This window comes from Eubalaena glacialis, chromosome X, assembly GCF_028564815.1.
Source record: "Eubalaena glacialis isolate mEubGla1 chromosome X, mEubGla1.1.hap2.+ XY, whole genome shotgun sequence".
In the NCBI taxonomy this organism is placed as follows: Eukaryota; Metazoa; Chordata; class Mammalia; order Artiodactyla; family Balaenidae; genus Eubalaena; species Eubalaena glacialis.
The window spans coordinates 16570503-16595833 of NC_083736.1; the positions used below are offsets into that span (position 1 = coordinate 16570503).

The following is a 25331-nucleotide window of genomic DNA, read 5'->3' on the forward strand; positions in this document are numbered from 1 at the left end:
GGTACGTGCAATCAAACACACATCTTGGCAGAAGGTTACTGCTGTTCATGAGGGAAGAGATATCTTAGTTAATGGTTTTAGTGCTTTTCCAAGTATGGGAAGATGCAAGAAACTGGGTTCATAAAATTTTCTCCTGAAAATATCTAACTACCTGAGGGCCAGTTCTGCCAGTTTTCCCAGAGCACAAAATGCCTCATCCTGTTCTTCACCCTGAATTCCTTTTAGGGTATATTTTAGGTCAGTGACTGCAGCGGCTTACAACTTGATTCTTGTAGAACTGGATGGTGGGCAACATTCTTTATTTTACAAACCCCTCCCTTTCGGTCTTAATTTAGATCAAGGTTTGGGAGGCATTTCATGACCAATTTGGCCCATGACACTAGGAATGCTCATTCCCAGGTAAGGCCAGGATTTCATTGATAGGACTCTCCATGTGCTATTAGTGGATTAGGCCCTGTTGACAGTAGCCCAAAGGCTCTGGACCGCCTGTCTTACTGGTCTGTTATGGTCCAGGAAATGGTTCCCTCTTGTTGCTTCTTCCCATAGCTAGAGTTATGCTATTACCATCATTGATCTTAAGAGAACTATATATCAATATTTGGTGAATCATTTCAAGTCACCTAGTCATTGTTATTTTTATCACAGGCTCAGTCACACATCTGGTAATGCAAGAAACAATCATTTTGTAAAATAGGCAGGATATAAACAATATAGCTAGTGACATTAATAAGGTCATATGTAAGTACTTAAGCTAAGAACTTCCATTAGGTATGGCCCCGTATCTCCCCAGGTCATGTGACCTGGTCTGTTCTGTACCCGTCGCTATCTTTAAGGGAAATGATATATTGGCATTGTACATAAAATTCACCAAAGATGTATGCACATCCAAGGTGAGTGGTGGGTCATCATGATCCCTTACAGAATTGAGAAAGGAATGTTATCTCCAAAAGGGTTACATGGCTGGCGCTAGAAAAAGAAAAATTGATCTTTATAGTTGAGCAGGTATTTCTGCCATTAGGGAGTTCAGGTTAATGCATAAATGCAGATGCACAATGCACACAAGAGGGGAGGCAGGAGGCCCAAACGGGCAGAGAAAAAACAATTTGTTTAAATTTTTCTTGTCTTGCCTTAAAATATGAATTTTATTTCATCAAATCCTAGCTCACAGTAGATAGGGAAGACTTACAACTGTCACATGATCTCTAAAAGACAAGTTAGCAGCAGAACCATTTATAGAAACCAGGTGTTCTGTCTTTTGGCCTCCACCAGGCATATTAATCGTCACCATCTTGTGTATTGAGCAAAGGCTCAAAGTTGCAGCACCGGCAGGGCTGGACGCTCAGTAGGATTGGCCTTGCACGATCGTGCGTGGCTCAGCTGGGGTGCAAAATCCAAGAAGGTCCTTTTCCCGCGGGGCCTGGAAGTGTGGCCTCACTTTCCCACGCAGGCACCCTCAGGTCTCCGCCCTCTGGCTCTGACACCCAATGGGCGGCCGCGGGCCTCTCAGGTGGGCGGGGCACGCCCTGGGAGCCGTTCTGGTTGGCCCGCGGCCCGGCCAGGCACATGACGTATCCGTCGCGTTGTGCTGGCGTGAAGTGGTAGCGTCCGCTACGGGAGCCTGAAGGAGACTTGGAGGCATCTGGGCCGCGCTCCTTGGGTCGTTGGGAGTCGCCGCTGCCGCCACTGCCCGCACTCCATGAGGAAAATGCTCGCCGCCGTCTCCCGCGTGTTGTCGGGCGTCGCCCAGAAGCCGGTGAGGTGGCGTGAGCGACCCGGGGTGGGGCGCGAGTGGGCCCGAGGCCGGAGGACGCCAGAGGGCAGGGCGAGCGGGCTGAGTGGGCCGGGCGGGCCGGGCGGGCCGGGCGGGCCGGGCCTCGTGGAGCCGCGGGCCTTTGTCTTGCCTCCACGTCGTGCGCTCCGCTCCTGGCCGCGAGGGGAGCGGTGGCTCGGCCCTCGGGCGCCGACTGAGGGAGGGGGAGCTTTACAAGGTCCGCGTGGAGGTCAGGCGCGGCTCCCGGTGCCGGCCTGGTCGGTGCGCTCTGGAAGGGCCCGTTCGTTTACCTCAGACAGAAAAGGGGGCCTTGGGCTTCCTCGAGTCTCCAGTTGACCGCCTCTTTCCAGCCCACTCATTTAAAATCTTCCTCTTGACCGGGAATCCGGAGACAGAGTGGCTCCATTCAGACTTCAGTTTCACTAGTTACTAGCCCTGTGACCTTGAGTAAGAGGTTTTTGTTTTTTCTTAAAGATCCCCGTGCTCAGTTTCCTCATCTCTAAAATGGAGATGAGAGTACTTACCCCGTGGGGTTGTGTTTTTTTTTTAAATGAGGATGAGAGACAGTGAGGCTTAAACGAGTGACAAATATGTAAACCTTTCCCAGTAGCGCCTGGTACATAGTAGGTGCTACCTGTGTTAAACATTGTTATTATCATTTAGGATCTCTGTTGCCTTATTGATTCTCTGGAAGATCTGTCCATTGATGTGAGTGGGGTGTTAAAGTCTCCTACTAGTACTGTATTCTGGTCAATTTCTCCCTTTATGTCTGTTAGTATTTGTTTTATGTATTTGGGTGCTCCTATATTAGGTGCATATATGTTGACAGGTGTAAAATCCTCTTCTTGTATTGATCCTTTTATCATTATATAGTGTCCTTTATTTTTCTTTATGCTATTTGTTTTAAAGTCTATTTTGTCTGATACGAGTGTTGCAACCCCCGCTTTCTTGTCATTTCCGTTTGCATTCCCTCACTTTCAATCTTCGTGTGTCCTTTGCCCTAAAGTGGGTCTCTTGTAGGCAGCATATTTTAGGCTCTTGGTTTTTTTTTAATCCAGTCTGCCACTCTGTGTCTTTTGATTGGAGCATTCAGTCCACTGACATTTAAGGTAATTATTGATAGTATGTATTTATTGCCATTTTAAACCTTGTTTTCCAGTTAATACTATGTTTCTTCTTTGTTTCTTTTTGTGGTTTGATGATTTTATTTTATGCTTGTGTTCTTTTTGGTTTTTGTGAATCTGCTGTATGTTATTGATTTGTGGTTGTCCTGTTTTTCAAGTATGTTAATCCCTTCCTGTATCTGTTTGCTTTAGACTGGTAGTCATATAGGCTCAAATGCATTCCAAAAAAACGAATCTACATTTTGTCACTCTCCTTCCCCACATCTTATGATTTTGATGTCCTTTTGATTACATCTTCATGTTTATCCTTTTGCTGCTCCTTGTGTTTATCATCACTTTCACAAATAGGTTTTTTTGTTTTGATCTGTATAGTGGCTAATTTAAGTAATTTACTTTCCAATTGTGATTTCCTCCTTCCTGTATCTTCTTTTCTATATAGAGAAGGCCTTTGAGTATTTCTTTTAGGGTAGGTTTAGTATTGCTGAATTCTTTTAGTTTTTGCATGTCTGAGAAATTCTTTATTTCTTCTCCTATCCTAAATGATCATCTTGCTGGGTAGCGTATTCTAGGTTGCAGATTTTTCCCTTTCAAGACTTGAGTATATTTTGCCACTCCCTTCTGGCCTGCAGCATTTCTGTAGAGAAATCAGCCCATAGCCTTATGGGGATTCCCTTGTAACTAACACTTTGTTTTTCACTTGCTGCCTTTAAAATCCTCTCTTTAACTTTTGCCATTTTATTATAACATGTCTTGGTGTAGGTCTGTTTGGTTCATCTTGTTCGGACCCTCTGTGCTTCCTGTATCTGGATATGTTTCCTTCTTTAGGCTTGGGAAGTTTTCAGTCATAATTTCTTCAAATACATTTTCAGTCCCCTTTTCTCTTTCTTCTCTTTCTGGAATCCCTATTATGCGTAGATTGGCACACTTTATGTTATCCCATAGGTCTCTTATATTGCTTTCATTTTTTTTTCACTTGCCTTTCTGTCTGCTGTTTTGATTGGGTAATTTCCACTATTCTATTTTCGAGGTCACTTATTCTTTCTTCTGCATTATTCATTCTGCTATTCATTGACTTTAGCTCAGCTTTCGTCTCAGCAAATGAAGTTTCTAATTTTTCTTGGCTCCTCTTTATAGTTTCTAGTTTCTTTTTACAGTAATCTGTATTTCTGTCGATAGCCTTTCTTAAGTCCTTCAGTATTTTCATTATCTCCTTTTTGAACTCGGTATCTACTAGACTGAAAAGGTCTGTTTCATTGTTTGTTCCTTCAGGGGAATTCTCTTGGTCTTTTAACTGAGAGTGGTTCCTCTGCTTCTTCATTTTGCTTATATTTTTCTTACTCTCTGAATTTAGGAGAAACAATTATCTACTGTAGTCTTGGAGGGCTACTTATATGCAGGTGCCTCCCTGCGTAGTTTGTGTGGGTTTAATATTTTTTTGGCATGAGGGCTGTTTTTGGTTTGGATTCTTGCCGTCTCTTTCCTCTGCGTGTGCTGGTCGTTATCCCCTTGATAGGGGATGTGCAGGTGCGTGGCCTGCGTGTGCTCCCAGGGAGGGTGGGGGCAGTGGTTGGTGCCCAGTCACGGGACCATTGGCAGCTGCAGTGGTCTGCGTCCGCCTCTGGAGTCCGAGATGGCAGTGGCGGCTCGAGTCCGCCCCCCGGACCTCGTGTAGGTGGTGCCCTGCTGCCTGAGAGTGCACGCACGGAGAAAGAAGCTCCTATGGCGGTCCCACCCCTCTCTTCGTGCACCCCCCAACAATGGCCCCTTGCCTTTCTGGCGGGCCCAAGCTTCTTCCCGTATTCCCTCAGTTATGGTGCACCACACTGCAGCCCCCTCAGGCTGTCTCCACGTAGCCAACTCCAGTCCTCTCCCTGGGTCTGACCTCCGAAGCCCAAACCTCAGCACCCAGCCCTTGCCCAGCCCAGTGGAGGAGCGTCTCAAGCTGGGGAGTGCAAGGTCGTGGTACCAACCGTCTGTGTAGGTCTCTCTCCGCTTTGCTTTCCACAAACCAGTTGCTGCACTCTCCTCCGAGGTTCCGAAGCTACACCTCTGTCCTGGGTGATATCTCCACCAGTGAGGGGACTTCTCAGGGTGTGGAAACCTTTTCTTTTTCACAGCTCCCTCCCAGGGGCGCAGGTCCCGTCCCGATTGCCTTCTTTCTTTTTTTTCTTTTTTCTTTTGTCCTACCCAGTTATGTGGAGATTTTCTTGCCCTCTTAGGTGTCTGAGGTCTTCTGCCAGAGCTCAGTAGATGTTCTGTGAGAACTGTTCCACATGTAGATGTATTTTTTTTTTTTTTAAATAAATGTTTATGTCTTAAACTGCTAAATTTTGGGTGTAATTCTTTTTTTTTTTTTTTAATTTTATGGCTGTGTTGGGTCTTCGTTTCTGTGCGAGGGCTTTCTCCAGTTGCGGCAAGCGGGGGCCACTCTTCATCGCGGTGCGCGGGCCTCTCACTATCGCGGCCTCTCTTGTTGCGGAGCACAGGCTCCAGACGCGCAGGCTCAGTAGTTGTGGCTCACGGGCCCAGTTGCTCCGCGGCATGTGGTATCCTCCCAGACCAGGGCTCGAACCCGTGTCCCCTGCATTTGCAGGCAGATTCTCAACCACTGCCCCACCAGGGAAGCCCTAGATGTATTTTTGAGGTAGTGATATTTGTGGGAGAAGGTGAGCTCCGTGTCCTACTCCTCTGCCATCTTGATCCGAATCTCCCTCACACTTCTTTTTTTTTAATTTTTTTTTTAACATTTTATTTATTTATTTATTTGGCTGTGTCAGGTCTTTAGTTGCAGCACACAGGATCTTTCGTTGCGGCTCATGGGCTCTTCATTGCGTGTGGGCTTCTCTCTAGTTGTGGCACGTGGGCTCCAGAGCGTGCGGGCTCAGTAGTTGCGACATGCAGGCTCTCTGGTTGTGGCATGCGGGCTTGGTTGCCCCGCGGCACATGGGATCTTAGTTCCCCGACCAGGGCTCGAAGCCGCGTCCCCTGCATTGGAAGGTAGATTCTTAACCACTGGACCATCAGGAAGTCCCCCCTCACACTTCTTTTTTTTTTTTTAAGTTTTATTTTAATTTTATTTATTTATTTATTTTATTTGTTTATTATTTTTGGCTGCGTTGGGTCTTCGTTGCTGCGCACAGGCTTTCTCTAGTTGCAGCGAGCGGGGGCTACTCTTCGTTGTGGTGCACGGGCTTCTCACTGCGGTGGCTTCTCTTGTTGCGGAGCATGGGCTCTAGGCGTGCGGGCTTCAGTAGCTGTGGCACACGGGCTCAGTAGTTGTGGCTTGTGGGCTCTAGAGCGCAGGCTCAGTAGTTGTGGTGCACGGGCTTTGTTGCTTGTGGCATGTGGGATCTTCCTGGACCAGGGCTCGAACCCGTGTCCCCTGCACTGGCAGGCAGATTCCTAACCACTGCGCCACCAGGGAAGCCCCGAAGCTCAGGTTCTTGATGTCTCATCGCAGAAAGAATTCAGTGAGAGACAAAGTGATAGGTAAGAAGTGGATTTATTTAGAGAGAAGCACACTCCACAGAGTGTGGGCCATCTCAGAAGGTGAGAAAGGCCCCCCTCACACTTCTGATATGACTTTTGGCTTAACTTTCACTTAACGTGGCTCCTTTCACCCATTATATCAGTGAATCTTACTATTTTTGAGATTCATAGTAATGAAATAGGAGAAAGTATGTAAGTAGCTTTCTGACAGTCAAAATCTTTGACCTTATCCTCTTGCTTTTTATTATGTAGAACTGTCATTCTTTGTTGTTGGGAATTTAGGATGGAGAAAGAGAATTTTTCGTTTTCTTGGTTACTGTTGCTTGACTGGTTTGGTCGTTAGTTTTCAGTCTCCAAAATGTAGTTTCTGTAGTTGTATCTGGAAATTTATTTTGCAAGACAAGATATACATTTCTGGCCCCACAAAACAACTTAACTGTCAAAAATAACATATCCATTTCATGATTGCCAGACATAACCTTTTGTCACCTCATACTTCTCAACTTCTTCCCAAATTTCTCAATTTTCTTCACTTATTCTTAGATGTATTGGACTCTCTCAATCTCTAACTTAAGTGAAGCATTTGTCGCTAGCATTTCAACTTTTTTTCTCCAGCAATGTCATGGTTTTTGTTGGCTTTATCGGATAATGGTATATTGATGGGTGAAGAGATCACTAGATAATAGCTTTCTGCCTATTGGCTTGTACACTTAGTAGATCAACCTTACCCCTTCTCACCAAGATCAAGTCCATTGCTATAAGTTGGATGGTAAGGTAACACAGTGTATGAACATATCAAATACTTTTTGTGGGATCTGAAGAATGTTCTTCAAGTCTGCATGAGAAGAAGTCATATTGGTTTACATATGTGTGACGTGGCAGAATGTGGCTAAAGTAGTACAGTACTCCTAACTGATTAAATGTTTGTGGTCTAACCTGGACCTTAGCCATCACATAGAGTACTGTTGCTGTGAGCAGAGTGAAAAGGAAACATTTCTGGCAGCTTTTTACCCCCCCGCCCCAAGCAGTGACAGCCAACTGAACATCAAGAAGGGAGCACTGGGGACTTCCCTGGCGGTTCAGTGGTTAAGACTCTGCGCTTCCAATGCACGAGGCGCAGGTTTGATCCCTGGTCGGGGAACTAAGACCCCACATGCTTTGCGGCGTGGCCAAAAAAAAAAAGAAGGGAGCACTAGGACTCTTCGGTGGCCGTGCGGGTTTGAGGAGGCAGCTCGTGGGGGTGAGGTGCTTAAGGTGAGGTAACACAGACCTTGGAGCCAGATTTGCTGGGTTTGTACCCCAGCCCCAACAGTTAAGTGCTCTATGGCTTTGGGCAACTCAGGTAGCATGAATCTCATCAGCACAGAGAGAAAGCTTCACTGAAAACTCATTGCAGGTTCCACCCCCTCAACTCAGATGGCAACAGTGCAGTCAGAGGCCTGCCCTTCTAAGCCTCAGCCCCATGTAGCAATAGGAATTGAGGTTAAAACACAGATGCCACTAATCTGCACACCAAATGGCATGAGTCAATGACACCAGCTCCGAGATCTGTTTTGAGCCCAAGCAATGGTCCAAGTTGCACATAGGTCACCTTGGTTGATCTAACAACAGATCAACTTCAGAAAGAGGCATTTTTGTCAGAATTTCACCCACTGAAAAAACAGCTGGCTAATCTGTTTTTTTCCCAGTAATAAATGAGAAGCATTTATTTTATTTTTTTAATTTTTGAATTTTATTTTATTTATTTTTTTATACAGCAGGTTCTTATTAGTCAGCAATTTTATACACATCAGTGTATACATGTCAATCCCAATCGCCCAATTCATCACACCACCATCCCCACCCCCCCGCGGCTTTCCCCCCCTGGGTGTCCATACGTTTGTTCTCTACATCTGTGTCTCAACTTCTGCCCTGCAAACCAGTTCATCTGTACCATTTTTCTAGGTTCCACATATATGTGTTAATATGCGTTATTTGTTTTCCTCTTTCTGACTTACTTCACTGTATGACAGTCTCTAGATCCATCCACGTCTCAACAAATGACCCAATTTCGTTCCTTTTTATGGCTGAGTAATATTCCATTGTATATATGTACCACAACTTCTTTATCCATTTGTCTGTCGATGGGCATTTACGTTGCTTCCATGACCTGGCTATTGTAAATAGTGCTGCAATGAACATTGGGGTGCATGTGTCTTTTTGAATTATGGTTTTCTCAGGGTATACGCCCAGTAGTGGGATCGCTGGATCATGTGGTAATTCTATCTTTAGTTTTTTAAGGAACCTCCATACTGTTCTCCATAGTGGCTGTATCAATTTACATTCCCACCAACAGTGCAAGAGGGTTTCCTTTTCTCTACACCCTCTCCAGCATTTGTTGTTTGTAGATGTTCTGATGCTGCCCATTCTAACTGGTGTGAGGTGATACCTCATTGTAGTTTTGATTGGCATTTCTCTAATAATTAGTGATGTTGAGCAGCTTTTCATGTGCTTCTTGGCCATCTGTATGTCTGCTTTGGAGAAATGTCTGTTTACGTCTTCTGCCCATTTTTGGATTGGGTTGTTTGTTTCTTTAATATTGAGCTGCGTGAGCTGTTTATATATTTTGGAGATTAATCCTTTGTCCGTTGATTCGTTTGCAAATATTTTCTCCCATTCTGAGGGTTGTCTTTTCGTCTTGTTTATGGTTTCCTTTGCTGTGCAAAAGCTTTGAAGTTTCATTAGGTCCCATTTGTTTATTTTTGTTTTTATTTCCATTACTCTAGGAGGTGGATCAAAAAAGATCTTGCTGTGATTTATGTCAAAGAGTGTTCTTCCTATGTTTTCCTCTAAGAGTTTTATAGTGTCCAGTCTTACATTTAGGTCTCTAATCCATTTTGAGTTTATTTTTGTGTATGGTGTTAGGGAGTGTTCTAATTTCATTCTTTTACATGTAGCTGTCCAGTTTTCCCAGCACCACTTATTGAAGAGACTGTCTTTTCTCCATTGTATATCCTTGCCTCCTTTGTTGTAGATTAGTTGACCATAGGTGCGTGGGTTTATCTCTGGGCTTTCTATCTTGTTCCATTGATCTATGTTTCTCTTTTTGTGCCAGTACCATATTGTCTTGATTACTGTAGCTTTATAGTATAGTCTGAAGTCAGGGAGTCTGATTCCTCCCGCTCCGTTTTTTTCCCTCAAGACTGCTTTGGCTATTCGGGGTCTTTTGTGTCGCCATACAAATTTTAAGATTTTTTGTTCTAGTTCTGTAAAAAATGCCATTGGTAATTTGATAGGGATTGCATTGAATCTGTAGATTGCTTTGGGTAGTATAGTCATTTTCACAATATTGATTCTTCCAATCCAAGAACATGGTATATCTCTCCATCTGTTGGTATCATCTTTAATTTCTTTCATCAGTGTCTTATAGTTTTCTGCATACAGGTCTTTTGTCTCCCTAGGTAGGTTTATTCCTAGGTATTTTATTCTTTTTATTGCAGTGGTAAATGGGAGTGTTTCCTTAATTTCTCTTTCAGATTTTTCATCATTAGTGTATAGGAATGCAAGAGATTGCTGTGCATTAATTTTGTATCCTGCAACTTTACCAGATTCATTGATTAGCTCTAGTAGGTTTCTGGTGGCATCTTTAGGATTCTCTATGTATAGTATCATGTCATCTGCAAACAGTGACAGTTTTACTTCTTCTTTTCCAATTTGTATTCCTTTTATTTCTTTTTCTTCTCTGATTGCCGTGGCTGGGACTTCCAAAACTATGTTGAATAATGGTGGTGAGAGTGGACATCCTTGTTTTGTTCCTGATCTTAGAGGAAATGCTTTCAGTTTTTCACCATTGAGAATGATGTTTGCTGTGGGTTTGTCGTATATTGCCTTCATTATGTTGAGGTAGGTTCCCTCTATGCTCACTTTCTGGAGAGTTTTTTTTAATCATAAATGGGTGTTGAATTTTGTCAAAAGCTTTTTCTGCATCTATTGAGATGATCATATGGTTTTTATTCTTCAGTTTGTTAATATGGTGTATCACATTGATTGATTTGCCTATATTGAAGAATCCTTGCATCCCTGGGATAAATCCCACTTGATCGTGGTGTATGATCCTTTTAATGTGTTGTTGGATTCTGTTTGCTAGTATTTTGTTAAGGATTTTTGCATCTATATTCATCAGTGATATTAGTCTGTAATTTTCTTTTTTTGTAGTATCTTTGTCTGGTTTTGGTATCAGGGTGATGGTGGCCTCATAGAATGAGTTTGGGAGTGTTTCTTCCTCTGCAGTTTTTTGGAAGAGTTTGAGAAGGATGGGTGTTAGCTCTTCTCTAAATGTTTGATAGAATTCACCTGTGAAGCCATCTGGTCCTGGACTTCTGTCTGTTGGAAGATTTTTAATCACATTTTAAATTTCATTACTTGTGATTGGTCTGTTCATATTTTCTATTTCTTCCTGGTTCAGTCTTGGAAGGTTATACCTTTCTAAGAATTTGTCCATTTCTTCCAGGTTGTCCATTTTATTGGCATAGAGTTGCTTATAGTAGTCTCTTAGAATGCTTTGTATTTCTGTGGTGTCTGTTGTAACTTCTCCTTTTTCGTTTCTAATTTTATTGATTTGAGTCCTCTCCCTCCTTTTCTTGATGAGTCTGGCTAATGGTTTATCAATGTTGTTTATCTTCTCAAAGAACCAGCTTTTAGTTTTATTGATCTTTGCTATTGTTTTCTTTGTTTCTATTTCATTTATTTCTGCTCTGATCTTTATGATTTCTTTCCTTCTGCTAACTTTGGGTTTTGTTTGTTCTTCTTTCTCTAGTTCCTTAAGGTGTAAGGTTAGATTGTTTATTTGAGATTTTTCTTGTTTCTTGAGGTAGGCTCGTATAGCTATAAAGTTCCCTCTTAGCACTGCTTTTGCTGCATCCCATAGGTTTTGGATCGTCGTGTTTTCATTGTCATTTGTCTCTAGGTATTTTTGGATTTCCTGTTTGATTTCTTCAGTGATATCTTGGTTATTTAGTAACGTCTTTTTTAGCCTCCATGTGTTTGTTTTTTACGTTTTTTCCCCCTGTAATTGATTTCTAATCTCATAGCGTTGTAGTCAGAAAAGATGCTTGATATGATTTTAATTTTCTTAAATTTACTGAGGCTTGATTTGTGACCCAAGATGTGATATACCCTGGAGAATGTTCCGTGCGCACTTGAGAAGAAAGTGTAATCTGCTGTTTTGGGATGGAATGTCCTATAAATATCAATTAAATCTATCTGGTCTATTGTGTCATTTAAAGCTTCTGCTTCCTTATTTATTTTCACTTTGGATGATCTGTCCATTGGTGTAAGTGAGGTGTTAAAGTCCCCCACTACTATTGTGTTCCTGTCGATTTCCTCTTTTATAGCTGTTAGCAGTTGCCTTTTGTATTGGGGTGCTCCTATGTTGGGTGCATATATATTTATAATTGTTATATCTTCTTCTTGGATTGATCCCTTGATCATTATGTAGTGTCCTTCCTTGTCTCTTGTAACATTCTTTATTTTAAAGTCTATTTTATCTGATATGAGTATTGCTATTCCAGCTTTCTTTTGATTTCCATTTGCATGGAATATCTTTTTCCATCCCCTCACTTTCAGTCTGTATGTGTCCCTAGGTCTGAAGTGGGTCTCTTGTAGACAGCATAGATATGGGTCTTGTTTTTGTATCCATTCAGCAAGCCTGTGTCTTTTGGTTGGAGCATTTAATCCATTCACGTTTAAGGTGATTATCGATATGTATGTCCCTATGACCATTTTCTTAATTGTTTTGGGTTTGTTTTTGTAGGTCCTTTTCTTCTCTTGTGTTTCCCACTTAGAGAAGTTCCTTTAGCATTTGTTGTAGAACTGGTTTGGTGGTGCTGAATTCTCTTAGCTTTTGCTTGTCTGTAAAGCTTTTGATTTCTCCATCGAATCTGAATGAGATCCTTGCTGGCTAGAGTAATCTTGGTTGTAGGTTCTTCCCTTTCATCACTTTAAGTATATCATGCCACTCCCTTCTGGCTTGTAGAGTTTCTGCTGAGAAATCAGCTGTTAACCTTGTGGGAGTTCCCTTGTATGTTATTTGTCATTTTTCCCTTGCTGCTTTCAATAATTTTTCTTTCTCTTTAATTTTTGCCAATTTGATTACTGTGTCTCAGCGTGTTTCTCCTTGTGTTTATCCTGTATGGGACTCTCTGTGCTTCCTGGACTTGGGTGGCTATTTCCTTTCCCGTGTTAGGGAAGTTTTCGACTATGATCTCTTCAAATATTTTCTCTGGTCCTTTCTCTCTCTCTTCTCCTTCTGGGACCCCTATAATGTGAATGTTGTTGTGTTTCATGTTGTCCCAGAGGTCTCTTAGGCTGTCTTCACTTCTTTTCATTCTTTTTTCTTTATTCTGTTCCGCAGCAGTGAATTCCACCATTCTGTCTTCCAGGTCACTTATCCGTTCTTCTGCCTCAGTTATTCTGCTATTGATTCCTTCTAGTGTAGTTTTCATTTCAGTTATTGTATTGTTCATCTTTGTTTGTTCTTTAATTCTTCTAGGTCTTTGTTAAACATTTATTGCATCTTCTTGATCTTTGCCTCCATTCTTTTTCCAAGGTCCCGCATCATCTTCACTATCATTATTCTGAATTCTTTTCCTGGAAGGTTGCCTATCTCCACTTCATTTAGTTGTTTTTCTGGGGTTTTATGTTGTTCCTTCATCTGGTACATAGCCCTCTGCCTTTTCATCTTGTCTGTCTTTCTGTGAATGTGGTTTTTGTTCACAGGCTGCAGGATTGTAGTTCTTCTTGCTTCTGCTGTCTGCCCTCTCGAGAAGCATTTATTATTTCAAAAAAAAAAAAAAAAAGGGAACGGAGTTGTAGAGAATATCTTCCTTCTGGTGCTGTTCGAATCATAAAACATCCCTCAAATCTTTTGTTTTTTTAAGTCAGGGAATGCTAAGTATCTTTTCTTTTGTCTTGTACATTTCTCACTAAGGTGTTTATCTCATGCTTTGTGTAGTTTAAAATATTTTTCTTATAGTACCGTTTCATAGGGAAGTGATTTGCCTGAAATAGGAGTTGAATCATAGTTTTATTTGAAGAACAATTCTGAAAGTAAAGCATTAGCTTGCTCAGCCTATGTGGTTATGACTAAGAATAGCATAAACATACCTCACAGATTATCTAGTCTCTTCAATTTGGCCATTAACTTCATTATATTTTCACTGTAATTTCTTTGAAAACAAAGTGACTAAATAGATGGGTTTCTGCAGTTTGCCTTCAGATGGGGGTACAATCATGTTTCATTGGACAAAGCATGGATTCATTTTGGAGGACAAGATCCCAACACAGTGAACAGAATGGAAGATAGCCCATGAATGTGTTAGGGCTCTTAGAGTTCTAGGACTGCATCCAGATAACTGATTAATAAGAATAACAACTCAAAAATAACCAACAATAAAAAGCACTGATATACTTGTATATTTTGATCTTTCAAGGCAAGCAGAGTGCTGGTGGCATCCCGTAATTTTGCAAATGATGCTACATTTGAAATTAAGGTAAGAGGTGTTTTGCTTCGTGTTAAATTTTTTTCCACAGGTACACTTTGATATATAGTTTTACCTTTGCAATAGAGCATTTTGATATTCATGCTTTTCACAATTTTATTCCAAATATTCTAGAATCGAAGATTCAGAGAAGTTTAGCAAAAATTAGAATTTACTCCTTTTATGTAGCAGCTTTTTGGTAGTTCGGAGCAGGAGAGCAAGCTAAAAAAATTAAAGACCTACTCTAGGACTTAAAATGTGATTTGGTAACATGTTTGAATAAGAAGATTCTTAGAATGCTTCTTTGAAAGTTTGTCTTTCAACCTATAACTCAGTTGACTTCTAGGGGTTTTCAGTGAAAGTCATCTTAGAAAGATTTCCTTCCTCCAAAACCCCATCTCATTGCACAGTGAGTTTTATGAAGGAATCAAAAGCAATATGCAGCATTTCTGATGTGCTCGCCTGCTGGTTTTCAAGTTCAGTATTTGCTGGTTTTCAATTTAAATATTTCGAGTTAGATCTTAGAATGGGTTGGCAGTGTTTACATTGTAGTGACTGAGAGATAATTGTCTGATTCCATTTCAGAAATGTGATCTTCACCGGCTGGAAGAGGGCCCTCCTGTCACTACAGTGCTCACCAGGGAGGATGGGCTCAAATACTACAGGATGATGCAGACTGTTCGTCGAATGGAGTTAAAAGCAGATCAGCTATATAAACAGAAAATAATTCGTGGTTTCTGTCACTTGTGTGATGGTCAGGTGGGTGGTAGTTTTGTAATAAAACTGCGTTACTTAGGAATTGAAGTATGGTGTGTGTTTATTGGCTTTTACCCTGCTTTATCTGTCTGAAGGATTTGAGGCTGGTATTTTAGAATAAAAATGAGAATGCTGAGACCTGCTAGGAAGCGATGCTAAAGAATTTACTCATGTATCACATTGCTGACTTCCTGTGCCATTACAGCATTATGATCACCTGTACTGAGTATACTTTTGGGGGAAGGGTTTTTGTTTTGTTTTTTGTTTTGTAGGTTTAGGCCAAGGTTTACAAAATGAAATGCCTACCAGGGACCAGTTAGGTAGAACAAATGAGTGAAGGCTGCCAGCTGTATGAAGAATCGAGAATGGTGACAGGGACTGGTGGTGAAGTGGAGCAGACAGGCTCCACCCGCAGGGGTAGAGTCATAACCAGCTGGTAGTACAGCCACTTGGTGCCATGTGGAAATACGGGGCTAATGCTTCCTGTTGCTGATGTCTTCGAGAGAAGACAGATGTCTCCATTTTCATGTGAAATTCCCCAATATTTTAATGTTCACATTTGATTCAGGATTTTTTCAAATCACCATACAGGCTTAAAAGAAACAACGTATCTGTGGATTGCCAGTTTATGGCTCTGGCTTGGGCCTTACCCTCTACGCTGTTTCTGGTGAAAAATAGAGGTATTTGTTGTTATTAATGAAGAGTTCTACTAGGCCAAATGTTTCATAATAGTCTAGGAAACCTTTTAACTAGAAATGTGTACTGTACTGACTCATTGCCACTTCTTTCTTGAATGCAGGAAGCTTGTTGTGTGGGCCTGGAGGCCGGCATAAACCCCACAGACCATCTGATCACAGCGTATCGGGCTCATGGCTTTACGTTTACTCGTGGGCTTTCTGTCCGAGCAATTCTCGCAGAGCTTACAGGTTTGCTATTAATTTTAAAAAAGGGGAAATTAAGTTTTCAGATCTCCTATTAATATGCTAACCGTTTATAAGTTAACATTGAAACCTTTTTGAGAGTTAAAAAAAAAAAATGAAACCAAAAAACCTCTCCCTTTTGGTGCTCTGGTACCTCTACTGTGCTTTTGAGTAAACTGACCATTTTTGAGGTTATCTGGCCTCTCAGGTAAAAGGTCAGCTCTATAAAATCAGAATAGTGTTTATCAGTCAAGCATGCCAATAGAAATCTAGCAAAGAAAGTAAATTGAGTATAAGTATTTCATTGGGTAGAAATTAAATTCTAGGAATCTTCTCAATAGTCCCTTTGTCCCCCTTGACTCTTATACCAGTGTAGGAGAAATCGAAAGATGTTTGTAACTGGCCAAAACAAAACAAAAGTCTAAGGTACCACACTAACATCTGAAGAAAACTCAGTGATTAGAGAGCTGAAAAAGTTGGAAAGGTCAAGGACATGGGACTGGTCTGACCTTCATTATAAAAGGGCCAGGAGACAAGGAGGACTTGTCTATGTATTTGCATAGAGGGACAGGTGCTTATGTAGTTGAATCGGTTTCTGAGTTTTAATGGTCGAGCCTCTATGTAAATACTCAGGGTGTGATTTTGTTTGTTTTATATATTTGGTTTGTGATGTGTCATGTTTGTGTGATGCCACTTCTAGGACGAAGAGGAGGTTGTGCTAAAGGAAAAGGAGGATCGATGCATATGTACGCCAAGAACTTCTACGGGGGCAATGGCATTGTGGGAGCTCAGGTAGTTGAGGGCTAGGATTGTATGATTTTCTGGATTTGGCCCTGGCCCACATCTGTGCAATATTTTGTACCCCAGAGAACTTCCCTCTGAAGTACTTCAGTACTTGGGGGGCACAGTGTGCTTTAAATGACCTCTTGCTTCATACCCCATCATTTGATCATTTAACAAATAGATTTGGACAGTGATTTAAAATGTTTCCTTTTAGGTATTTGTTATGTTTTATAAGTAAGCAAGAGCCTCTAGCAGTAGAACTATACCTTTGCCTTTTAATTGATATTTAAGTACATTAATTGCTTTGTCACATCCTCTTGGCCACACCTCTCTCCCTGCTGTAGACAGTGCTGGCACTGGTACCAGACCAGGAGAGGCAGGTGGTCAGGATCTTAAGGGCCTAGTTTGAATCTAAAGCCAGCTTCTGTGGTTATGCCGTCCTCCTTGTTCTCATCAGTTAGTAAATAATCAACAAGTAACAGTATAAGATCATATCTAGATTGTTCGGTTTACTTTCTAATATATTAAGGTTCTAGCATCTGGGTTTTTTGTTTTGGGTATTTTTTTAAATTCTTGGTTTCTTTTTCTTTTTTTGGCTTTTTAGTATTCATTAGCAGTTGAATCTCTGAATGCATAAATGTTATTGCTAAATGGTTGACATAGAATACGATAGTAGTTATTCGTGTTACTTTGCCAGTTTGTTTATAATATTGGGGGTAGGGTAAGCAGAGACAGGGTTGGGGTAGGGACAGTGTCATTTCTATCTCACATTCTGGTCAGGAGTTAACATTCAGAGCATTAACTTCTTCCCTCACGCATTTCTGTGGTTCCTTTCTTGGTTGTCCTTAATATTAGGTGCCCCTGGGAGCTGGGATTGCTCTGGCCTGTAAGTATAACGGAAAAGATGAAATCTGTTTGACTTTGTATGGTGATGGCGCTGCTAATCAGGTGAGTATGTGTCTCTTAACTTTGCAATAATGATTACAGTTTTATGTCCAAAGTGTTGAATATTCATAGTTCAGTTTGTGGCAAAGTAGTATATTGCTTACTAGTTGAAATGGCCATTTATATGGCAAGCTAAAATTTGGTTTTGTGGCCACATTAGAGATTTACATCCTGGCATTGTTTCACAAGTGCTTTATATAGGTGTACTCCTAAGAGTACGCTCACCTTTGCTCTGCCTCATTGCTCCACAGACTCTCTGGGGAAGGACTGATTTACATTTTAACCCTTGGCAAACCAGTTCTTAAACCAGTACTGTAATGTACAGACTCATTCCCCTGAATGCCAAGGCACTGTCAGACTCCTCTCGTAGTTTCTGAGCCCTGACTCCTCCTGCTCTTCTGTCATGGTCTGAGTGATCACCAGTCTGTGGCTGACACCCTGCGAGGCCCTGCTCTGGATGCTGATTCTCAGACACTGGTTCACTCTGGTTATCCAGAGGGTCTCATAGAATTGAGCACAAAACTAGGCAGCTGTAGTACATTCTTACATGTCGATCTTTTCCCATTGTATTCTCTACTGCTGCCTTGGCCCTACAGAAGCAAGTAGTAGTACTTGGTTTGTCACTTCCTTAGCGGCAAAAGAGATGATGCGTTTGCTGCGCCATGCCCCCCCACCCATGCCCCCCCCCCCCGCCAAGCGCACACACTCCTTTGCTTCAGAAGCTTAGCTGTGGGTGAGGCGTTTCATCCTATGAAAGCTTTCTCTGCTGGGTAGAGCAGCGGCTGTTGTGGATGATGAAGTCTAGAGAAAAACAGCAAAATGAAACCACTTGAACTTTTATACATACTTCCAGGGTCAGATATTCGAAGCTTACAATATGGCAGCTTTGTGGAAATTGCCTTGTATTTTCATCTGTGAGAATAACCGCTATGGGATGGGAACATCGGTGGAGAGAGCAGCAGCCAGCACTGATTACTACAAGAGAGGCGACTTCATTCCTGGGCTGAGGGTAAGGACACCTGTTGTAGAGCTGGAGCTACACCCTCATGGCCTGATGCCCGGGCACTCTGTCAAGTGCCCTTGAAAATCTCAGACAGATCAAAGAGTTCTGTTTTCTTAGTGGATGAACAGGTCATGTAAGATGAAAATGGTTTTAGGCAGTTGGATTTATGCTCTGCCCCTTTCCTTTTTATTTTTAAAATTTTATTGAAGTATAGTTAATTTACAATGTTGTATTTAATCTTTCCCATTTATTAATAGGTAGATGGAATGGATATCCTGTGTGTCCGGGAGGCCACAAGGTTTGCAGCTGCCTATTGTAGATCTGGAAAGGTAAGATTTTTCTTGTAGGCCTCTAGGCTAGAGATTTCTAATGACATTTATCTGTCTTAAAGTTAAAAGAAAGAATGCCTCCTGTGTCGATTGTAGCAATTTAGGAGTAGCTGCTAATTGAGGTGTAAAAGATAGAAGCAGGGTCCAGTTAAGCGAATCGGGTCCCTTCATAAATAACATGGTCTTGATAGCTCACGTGTTGGGAAGCATTCCATGTTAGCCCCATTTGGGGTAAATCTTTCCTTCCAGTGCTCCCTCAGCATTCTGCCTCTGTCTTCATTGTGACAATCTGTTTTGCCTTTTGGTTTGGTTAAAATTATGTGCCTCTAACGCCCCCCCCCCCATCAATCATAAGCCCCTTGAGTGAATAGACTGGGGACTCCTCCAGTGCCCTGCACAGAACTTTGCTTATGTAAAATAGGCATCCAGTATAAGTTTGTCTTCTATAAATTAAATAATATGTTTAAATTATGTAGTCTTAGTCTTGCTGTTTCAGTCCTAAGAATCTTGACCCTTACAGTTATAGCAGTGGAGGGAGAAGGGAACAGTGAGATTGGCCTAAAAAGAGGCTTACATGCCATCTGAGCTGGTGGAGAGATGTTCTTCTCCCTAAATCAGTGTTCCACAGCCCAGAAAGCAGGCCCCTGAGGTTTACCTTTCAGTGACTTCCCCCACGTACGTGTTTGGGCAGTAATGCAAATAAGATTTGGCTGGCAGTGATGAAAATGGAAGAGAGGGTGAAGAGGGGAGGGAGCTGTAGAACGGTTGAACAAGAAGAAAATGAGATGACTAAGATGGCAGGTTGGTGGCAGTGGGCTCAGTGGTCTGTATCAGGACTCTGAGACTAGCGGTCCACGCCCTGGGTGGCGGGTATCATCCCCCTCTCTCCCAGTTCCTGAAAGAATATGTGGCGTCCAACAGTATGTGGAAACAGGATCAGTAGTTTATAGTGTGTGTTGACTTTCTCAGCCTGACCAAAGCCTGATCTTGGAATTAGGGGAGGGTCTGGAAAAACCCCTTCATCACCATCCCCTTAGCCTAACCAGCCGTGCTTCCAAATGGCTACGGGATGATTAACAATCAATAGCTGACAGTTACTGAGCGATGATATGTCAGGCAATGCGCTAAGCACTTAGGTATTACCTTTTTTAATCGGCGCAACTCTGAGCTGGGTTAATTACCGTTTTGTAGATGAGGAAACTGAGGTATGTAGCTACTATACAGTACAGCCAGAACTGGAACCCAAGCACTTGGATTCCATCCCCCGCCCTCTTTTAACTACTACACCAAACTGCCCAAGGATCCTAGATCCACCCCATCCCCTCTGTTCGAAGTTGTCTTCTAAAAGGGGGCTGGTGTAGCATGAGCAAGCTACCTCGTGGTAGCCGGACTCTCCCAGTCGCAGGATCAGCACCTGCCAACTTTCTGTTACACACTAGCCAGATCTCTGTGAAGCAGGATTGGTTGCCGTCCGCTACAAAACACTGCATGAAATGGGTGTGACGTAGAAATTCACCTATCCAGCCTCTCTTCATGTGTGCTGGGAAGTGGAGAAGTACGAGAGGACTAGAGGTTTGCTTTTCATCTTATTTTGTTAAGGTTTATGTCAGTATTTTTCTCTAGCCTTGATCAGAATGCTTATGGATGATTTCACCTGTGACCGGGGGAGTGGGCGGAAAGACTAGCATATTGACCCTGAAGATAAATGCCACCCCTGCTTCCTGATAGGCTTTTCTTCATTAAATCTATGGTGTTCTTAAAGAATTGTATATCAAATGCAATTCTGGTGAAATAGAACCCATTGACATTACATAAAAAAATTGTCTGCCTTTTTGATTCAAAATATGCTGCAGGGGGTGGCTTTTATTAATAAGTTCCTGTTAATAATAAGAAGGATGAAACATGCAATAAATAGGTAATAGAAATGAGAAGAGATAATCAGTCAACTAAGAAGAAATTCTTAACAACTCAGATCTGATGAAGGTATTTGATCCTGAAAGGATGTACATTTGAGGCTGTGGCCATTGTTTCACCTAACCTCCACTGGGTTCTGTTTTAGGGGCCCATACTGATGGAGCTGCAGACTTACCGTTACCATGGACACAGCATGAGTGATCCTGGAGTCAGGTATGGTCGTGGGAAAACTTGAGTGTGGTATCCGAAGTGGATGGGCTTTGAATGGTGCTACTTACATGAAAAAGCAAAGCATTTCAGTGTTTGCTTTTGAAGCCAGACACCAGCTGGCTTCATGCATTGATTTAGTAGTTAGTCTGAGCCTGAAAGCTGTGCCTTCCAATAAATTGGTTCCAATATAGAAAGCATTCTGAAAATTCCTACAGTTATCTAGTGTGTACATGTTAGTTAGCATGAGCACCAATAAGAAAACAATTGCAGAGAGGAATTGTTGCATAAAACAGGACTGATGGTGGAGTAGTCTACTTGGGGGCATTTACCTTTTGTAGGCATTACCCCAGATCCTCTCATGGCATATTCCTCTTCTGGCTGGTATGGAGCAAGACCAAGTAGCACATGGGATATTCCATATGTTGAAATAAATCAGTCAAAAAAAAAAAAAAGGAGTTTTGTCACCTGGTAACTCTGGCATGTAATGCTGCAATCCCGGAGTGTGGCATAATTAATTAAGAGTAGATTTAGTCAAAGTAAGCCATAATAAAGTCTTTGCGTATAGAATGACGGTCTAAGGGAAAATGTTATGAAGAGCAACTTATATGGAAGAAAGCACTTGGTGTAAATTCTGTTCTTAAAAAAATGGTAGAGCCTTTCTTTGCTTTTAGTGTTATTTCACATGCTGTAGGACAAGGGTCAATTCTACAACCAAGAATCGGAAAACCTCCTCTCCAAGTTTTTGCCACCACACTGCTCTGTGGTCTTAAGGGAGAAAGGCAAGGCACATTTTTTTTCCTGCTTAGCCTTCTGCTGCCTCAAAGGTTATAGCTATCACCACAGAAAACCATCTCCCCTGCCTCCACACACTTAAAGAGGCTCCACCACTACCTTCATGCCCTACCTCTAGATCAAAGCAGCAAATAGAAACTTGGCCCCTGTTGTCAGAATGCCAGAGAAGCCAGGTGAATTGCCATTGTAGAGTTTCCTATAAAGACAGAGCAGCTCTTTCTTTCTTACAGAGTATTAGGATGAGTTCTTGTATTTTGAAAGTATATAATTCTGCCCTTCCTACGGTGACATAAGTACTGATGTGCTCCTTTGTCTCAGAAACATACTGCTGTGTTTCAGACTGTCTTTGCTATACCGGCACTGTTCTTATCTACTTGTAACTCTGTTTCCCTCCCTATAGTTACCGTACACGAGAAGAAATTCAGGAAGTTAGAAGTAAGAGTGACCCTATCATGCTTCTCAAGGATAGGATGGTGAACAGCAATCTTGCCAGTGTTGAAGAACTAAAGGTACAGTGACTCTTGATGGTTTAAAAGTCTGCCTTTGAAGGTTGGCTCTCCTTTTTGAGCAGTTTTTCTCTACACAAGAAGCTGCCACTCCTAGGTAAACTAGGTAAGTAAATGGGAAAGTACATATTGTATTGGGTTGGCCCGTAAGATGGCATGGGAAAACCCGAACGAACTTTTTGGCCAACCCAGTATTTTTCACGGGACATTAAACTCCTCCACCATCACAGTTCTTCTTTCCTGAAAATATACTTTAGATTTTTAATTCATAAATGTTCCCTCGCCAGGGTATATGTCTAAAATGTTGGTATCTGTACTCCAGAATACTCCTTCTTGGATCGTTGTGTCATTTTTAAAATAACATTTTCAATAATAATAGGTATACTTCCAGTACTAGTAGAAGAGTTAACAACTAGCTAGCAACAGGTTCCCAGTAGAACAAGTTGGTACCTAAGCTGCTGTCTGTCTATTCAAAACATCTCTTGAACTATAATCTGATTGATTTTTAGGAAATTGATGTTGAAGTGAGGAAAGAAATTGAGGATGCTGCCCAGTTTGCTACAGCTGATCCTGAACCACCTTTGGAAGAACTCGGCTATCACATCTACTGCAGCGATCCGCCTTTTGAAGTCCGGGGTGCAAACCAGTGGATCAAGTTTAAGTCCATCAGTTAATGCGAGATGGTTACACGTTCAGTGGGCTATTCGGCAGCAACTGTAAGGAATGCTTTGGGTTCTCAACTTTGTTAAGGAGGAAAAAAACCCATAGAAAGAAAGTGTAGATTTAGATAGATAGATAGATAGATAGTGTAATTGCATGTGGTTTGTACAGTGTTGTGTTAAAAGGTATAACGTCTTTTAATGTTAAATCTTAAGGATAGTATGGATCTTATAAAGGTTATTTTAGTTATGTAGGTCTAAAATAGGTAATAAGATTTTGCTTAACCCTCCTTCAAATTAATTCTTTAAAATAATTCTATTTGGTTTAGTTGTATACTAGTTTAACAAATACTTTTTTAGTTACTAAAAGGAAAAACAATTCCTTATATGCCTGTCCAACTGCCACCTTTTTGTGGGGCGATCATTGTCCTGTCCCTCCCAGTGCCCAACAGCTTACCTGGTGTACCCTAACGTGCACACACGCCCCCATTTGTGTGCATGTCGGTGCTGAAGCCTGTTCACACTGAACCATCATTTCTCCTTAATAAAACACAATATTTATTACAACCAGGCAGGGGTGGAAGGACAATTCGATTTTTAAATAAGACTACTTCATTTTAAAGGCCAAATAACTTAGTTTTCTCCATTTATGCATTCAGTATAAATATGAAGCTATTTTCTTAATAGTTTTCTATTTACATGCATATCAAACATTAAATACAAGGCATATTCTTATCAATTTTATCTTTTTTGAATTTTAAGTGCAATTCCAGTTAATAGTAATGTATGGAATGTATAACCTAAAACAGTGATTCCCAGCCTTTTTGTTATTTTAAACACCTGTTGTTTCACCTTTCCAGCAAATATTTTTCCATTGAAGTAAATTAAACTAAAATTCATTTTTAAGGATTCCCTAATACTCTGGGATGTCAAGACCAGGTTTTACAATCACTCTTTTCACAATACATACAAGTTCTACTCACCTTGAAAACATGTTGATAAATAAAAGGTTAAAATTTTTTCCACAATTCTTTAAAACTTCAAGTTCTTAAATTGTTCATTGAACAAGTGGTGTTTCCCTTGTGTAAATGCAGCAGAATTCGTGTGTATGTTAACAGAAGCTTTAACAACAAAGACGTCAGCTCTTTGCTCCCTCTGTCCCCTGGCTTAGCTGATTGATTAAGCCTCATCTTGGGTTGCCGGGGCCCCCTGAGCCTGTCTTCTGTACTGGGAGACTGCAGTCCAGAGCCTGCAGAGGAGACCACCACTACGAAACAAACAGGAGTCTTCTTTAGAGTCGTAAGAGAAGATAACTTCAAAGCAACACAGCAAAATACTTCTTTAGGAGCCCTTATGGCAAAAGCTATAGTATATATACTTCCAGACTTGTCTAGATTTGCTGTCTAGTCTTAAAAATGCAGTCCCTAACTTAAAAACTTAACTAAAATAGCAATATGTTCTCGTCACACATAGGAATATGTTCTCGTCACATATGGAGGTGACACTTGTGCCTTAGCAGGAGTGGGACATGGCCTGAGAGGTATTGTACAGGAGTGCTGGTGCATCTGTGCAGAGCAGGCTATTTAAGATGACATGGGGATGAAAATGCAGGGTGCAAGTTAAAGAAAGAAGGGTTTGGGTGTAGCCCACTGGCATCTCATGTCTCTCTTCACTCCACTCCCAGCCAGGCCTGTCTCTTGACTTTTCCTACTGGGCCTTTAGCTTCTGCCCCCTCTCAGCTTTTCCCCAACTTTAACCTTGGAAAACTCCAGAGTTTGGAGTGAGGTTGGTAGTTTTTTTCCTGACTAAGCCATAGAAAAGGGAGTTAACGTTAACGAAGGGGGGAAAGTTACCAGCACTTTGTTTTCTACTGCTTTACTTAAAAGCCTAATTACACCAAAAAAGTCATTTTCTGTTCCACAAAGTGTTTGTTTTGAGGCTATTCTTACCGTAGTCTAAGGTACCTTAGGTCTTCCTTAGTGATATCATTAAGAATATCAGAAAGTGTATAACCTTCTTCAAGAATCTGAAACAAAGATCAAATACATTAAGAGCTAAGCAGCTCTGTAATGATAGCACAGGAATGGTTTGTTTGGTTATAAGTTTACCTTTTCAATTGTTTTCATATCCGCTCCTTGCAGTTGCAACCAATCGACAAGCTCTTTATCTGTTCTCTGCCCATAAGACCGAGGAGGGGACGCTGAGTTCTCTGTAATCTCTGTAATGATTAGAAATTTATGTTGTATACTGATTGTAACAGCAAAACTCTTCAAGTAACAAGTTGGATGAAATAAACTATTCCAGAATGTGATGTGAAAAGGAAATGGATTAAACCTGGCTCAGCTGCTCTGCTACAACACTGTGCAACAGTCCATAGTCCTTGGAGTCACTTTACAGAGATTAAAACTATTCCGTACCTGTGATACCTTTAATATATCAAACTTCAAACTAATTATCTCCTACTTTAAATGTGTATTCCCATCTTTAAAATGCCTTTTCTAAGGAATCATATCCCTAACTGCACTGGAATTCAAATGAGGAAATAGGTTTTTAATACTGAGATTTGGCCTCACAGCTTATCCATTCCACATTCCAAGAGGCAGCTGTAGCCCT

At 41.5% G+C, this 25331-nt stretch overlaps 2 protein-coding genes across 2 annotated transcripts in view; one reads left to right on the plus strand and one right to left on the minus strand.

Annotated features, from left to right (window-relative positions):
* Positions 1 to 873: 873 nt before the first annotated feature.
* On the plus strand, positions 874 to 25029 carry PDHA1 (pyruvate dehydrogenase E1 subunit alpha 1). Its single transcript, XM_061178101.1, has 12 exons — positions 874 to 890; positions 1597 to 1753; positions 13854 to 13913; positions 14487 to 14660; positions 15457 to 15583; positions 16278 to 16369; positions 17216 to 17308; positions 18159 to 18314; positions 18566 to 18637; positions 20697 to 20764; positions 21954 to 22062; positions 22569 to 25029. The coding sequence occupies exons 1-12, from the start codon at positions 874 to 876 to the stop codon at positions 22731 to 22733; spliced, it is 1290 nt and encodes a 429-aa protein (XP_061034084.1). The 3' UTR covers positions 22734 to 25029.
* MAP3K15 (mitogen-activated protein kinase kinase kinase 15) overlaps positions 23827 to 25331 on the minus strand; it is a 150287-nt gene continuing 148782 nt past the window's right edge. Inside the window, exons 28-30 of the mRNA XM_061179434.1 lie at positions 24827 to 24936; positions 24668 to 24744; positions 23827 to 23985 (exon numbers count right to left, since the gene is read on the minus strand). Coding sequence (XP_061035417.1) covers positions 23898 to 23985; positions 24668 to 24744; positions 24827 to 24936 — 275 coding nt within the window. The 3' untranslated portion in view covers positions 23827 to 23897. The remainder of the gene's footprint in view (positions 23986 to 24667; positions 24745 to 24826; positions 24937 to 25331) is intronic.

Bases quoted from the DNA above. Each gene is read 5' to 3' on its own strand.
- PDHA1 (XM_061178101.1), top strand. The intron at 16,370-17,215 runs GTAGTTGAGGGC...CCTTAATATTAG, and splicing joins ATGGCATTGTGGGAGCTCAG to GTGCCCCTGGGAGCTGGGAT. The intron at 18,315-18,565 runs GTAAGGACACCT...ATTTATTAATAG, and splicing joins ACTTCATTCCTGGGCTGAGG to GTAGATGGAATGGATATCCT.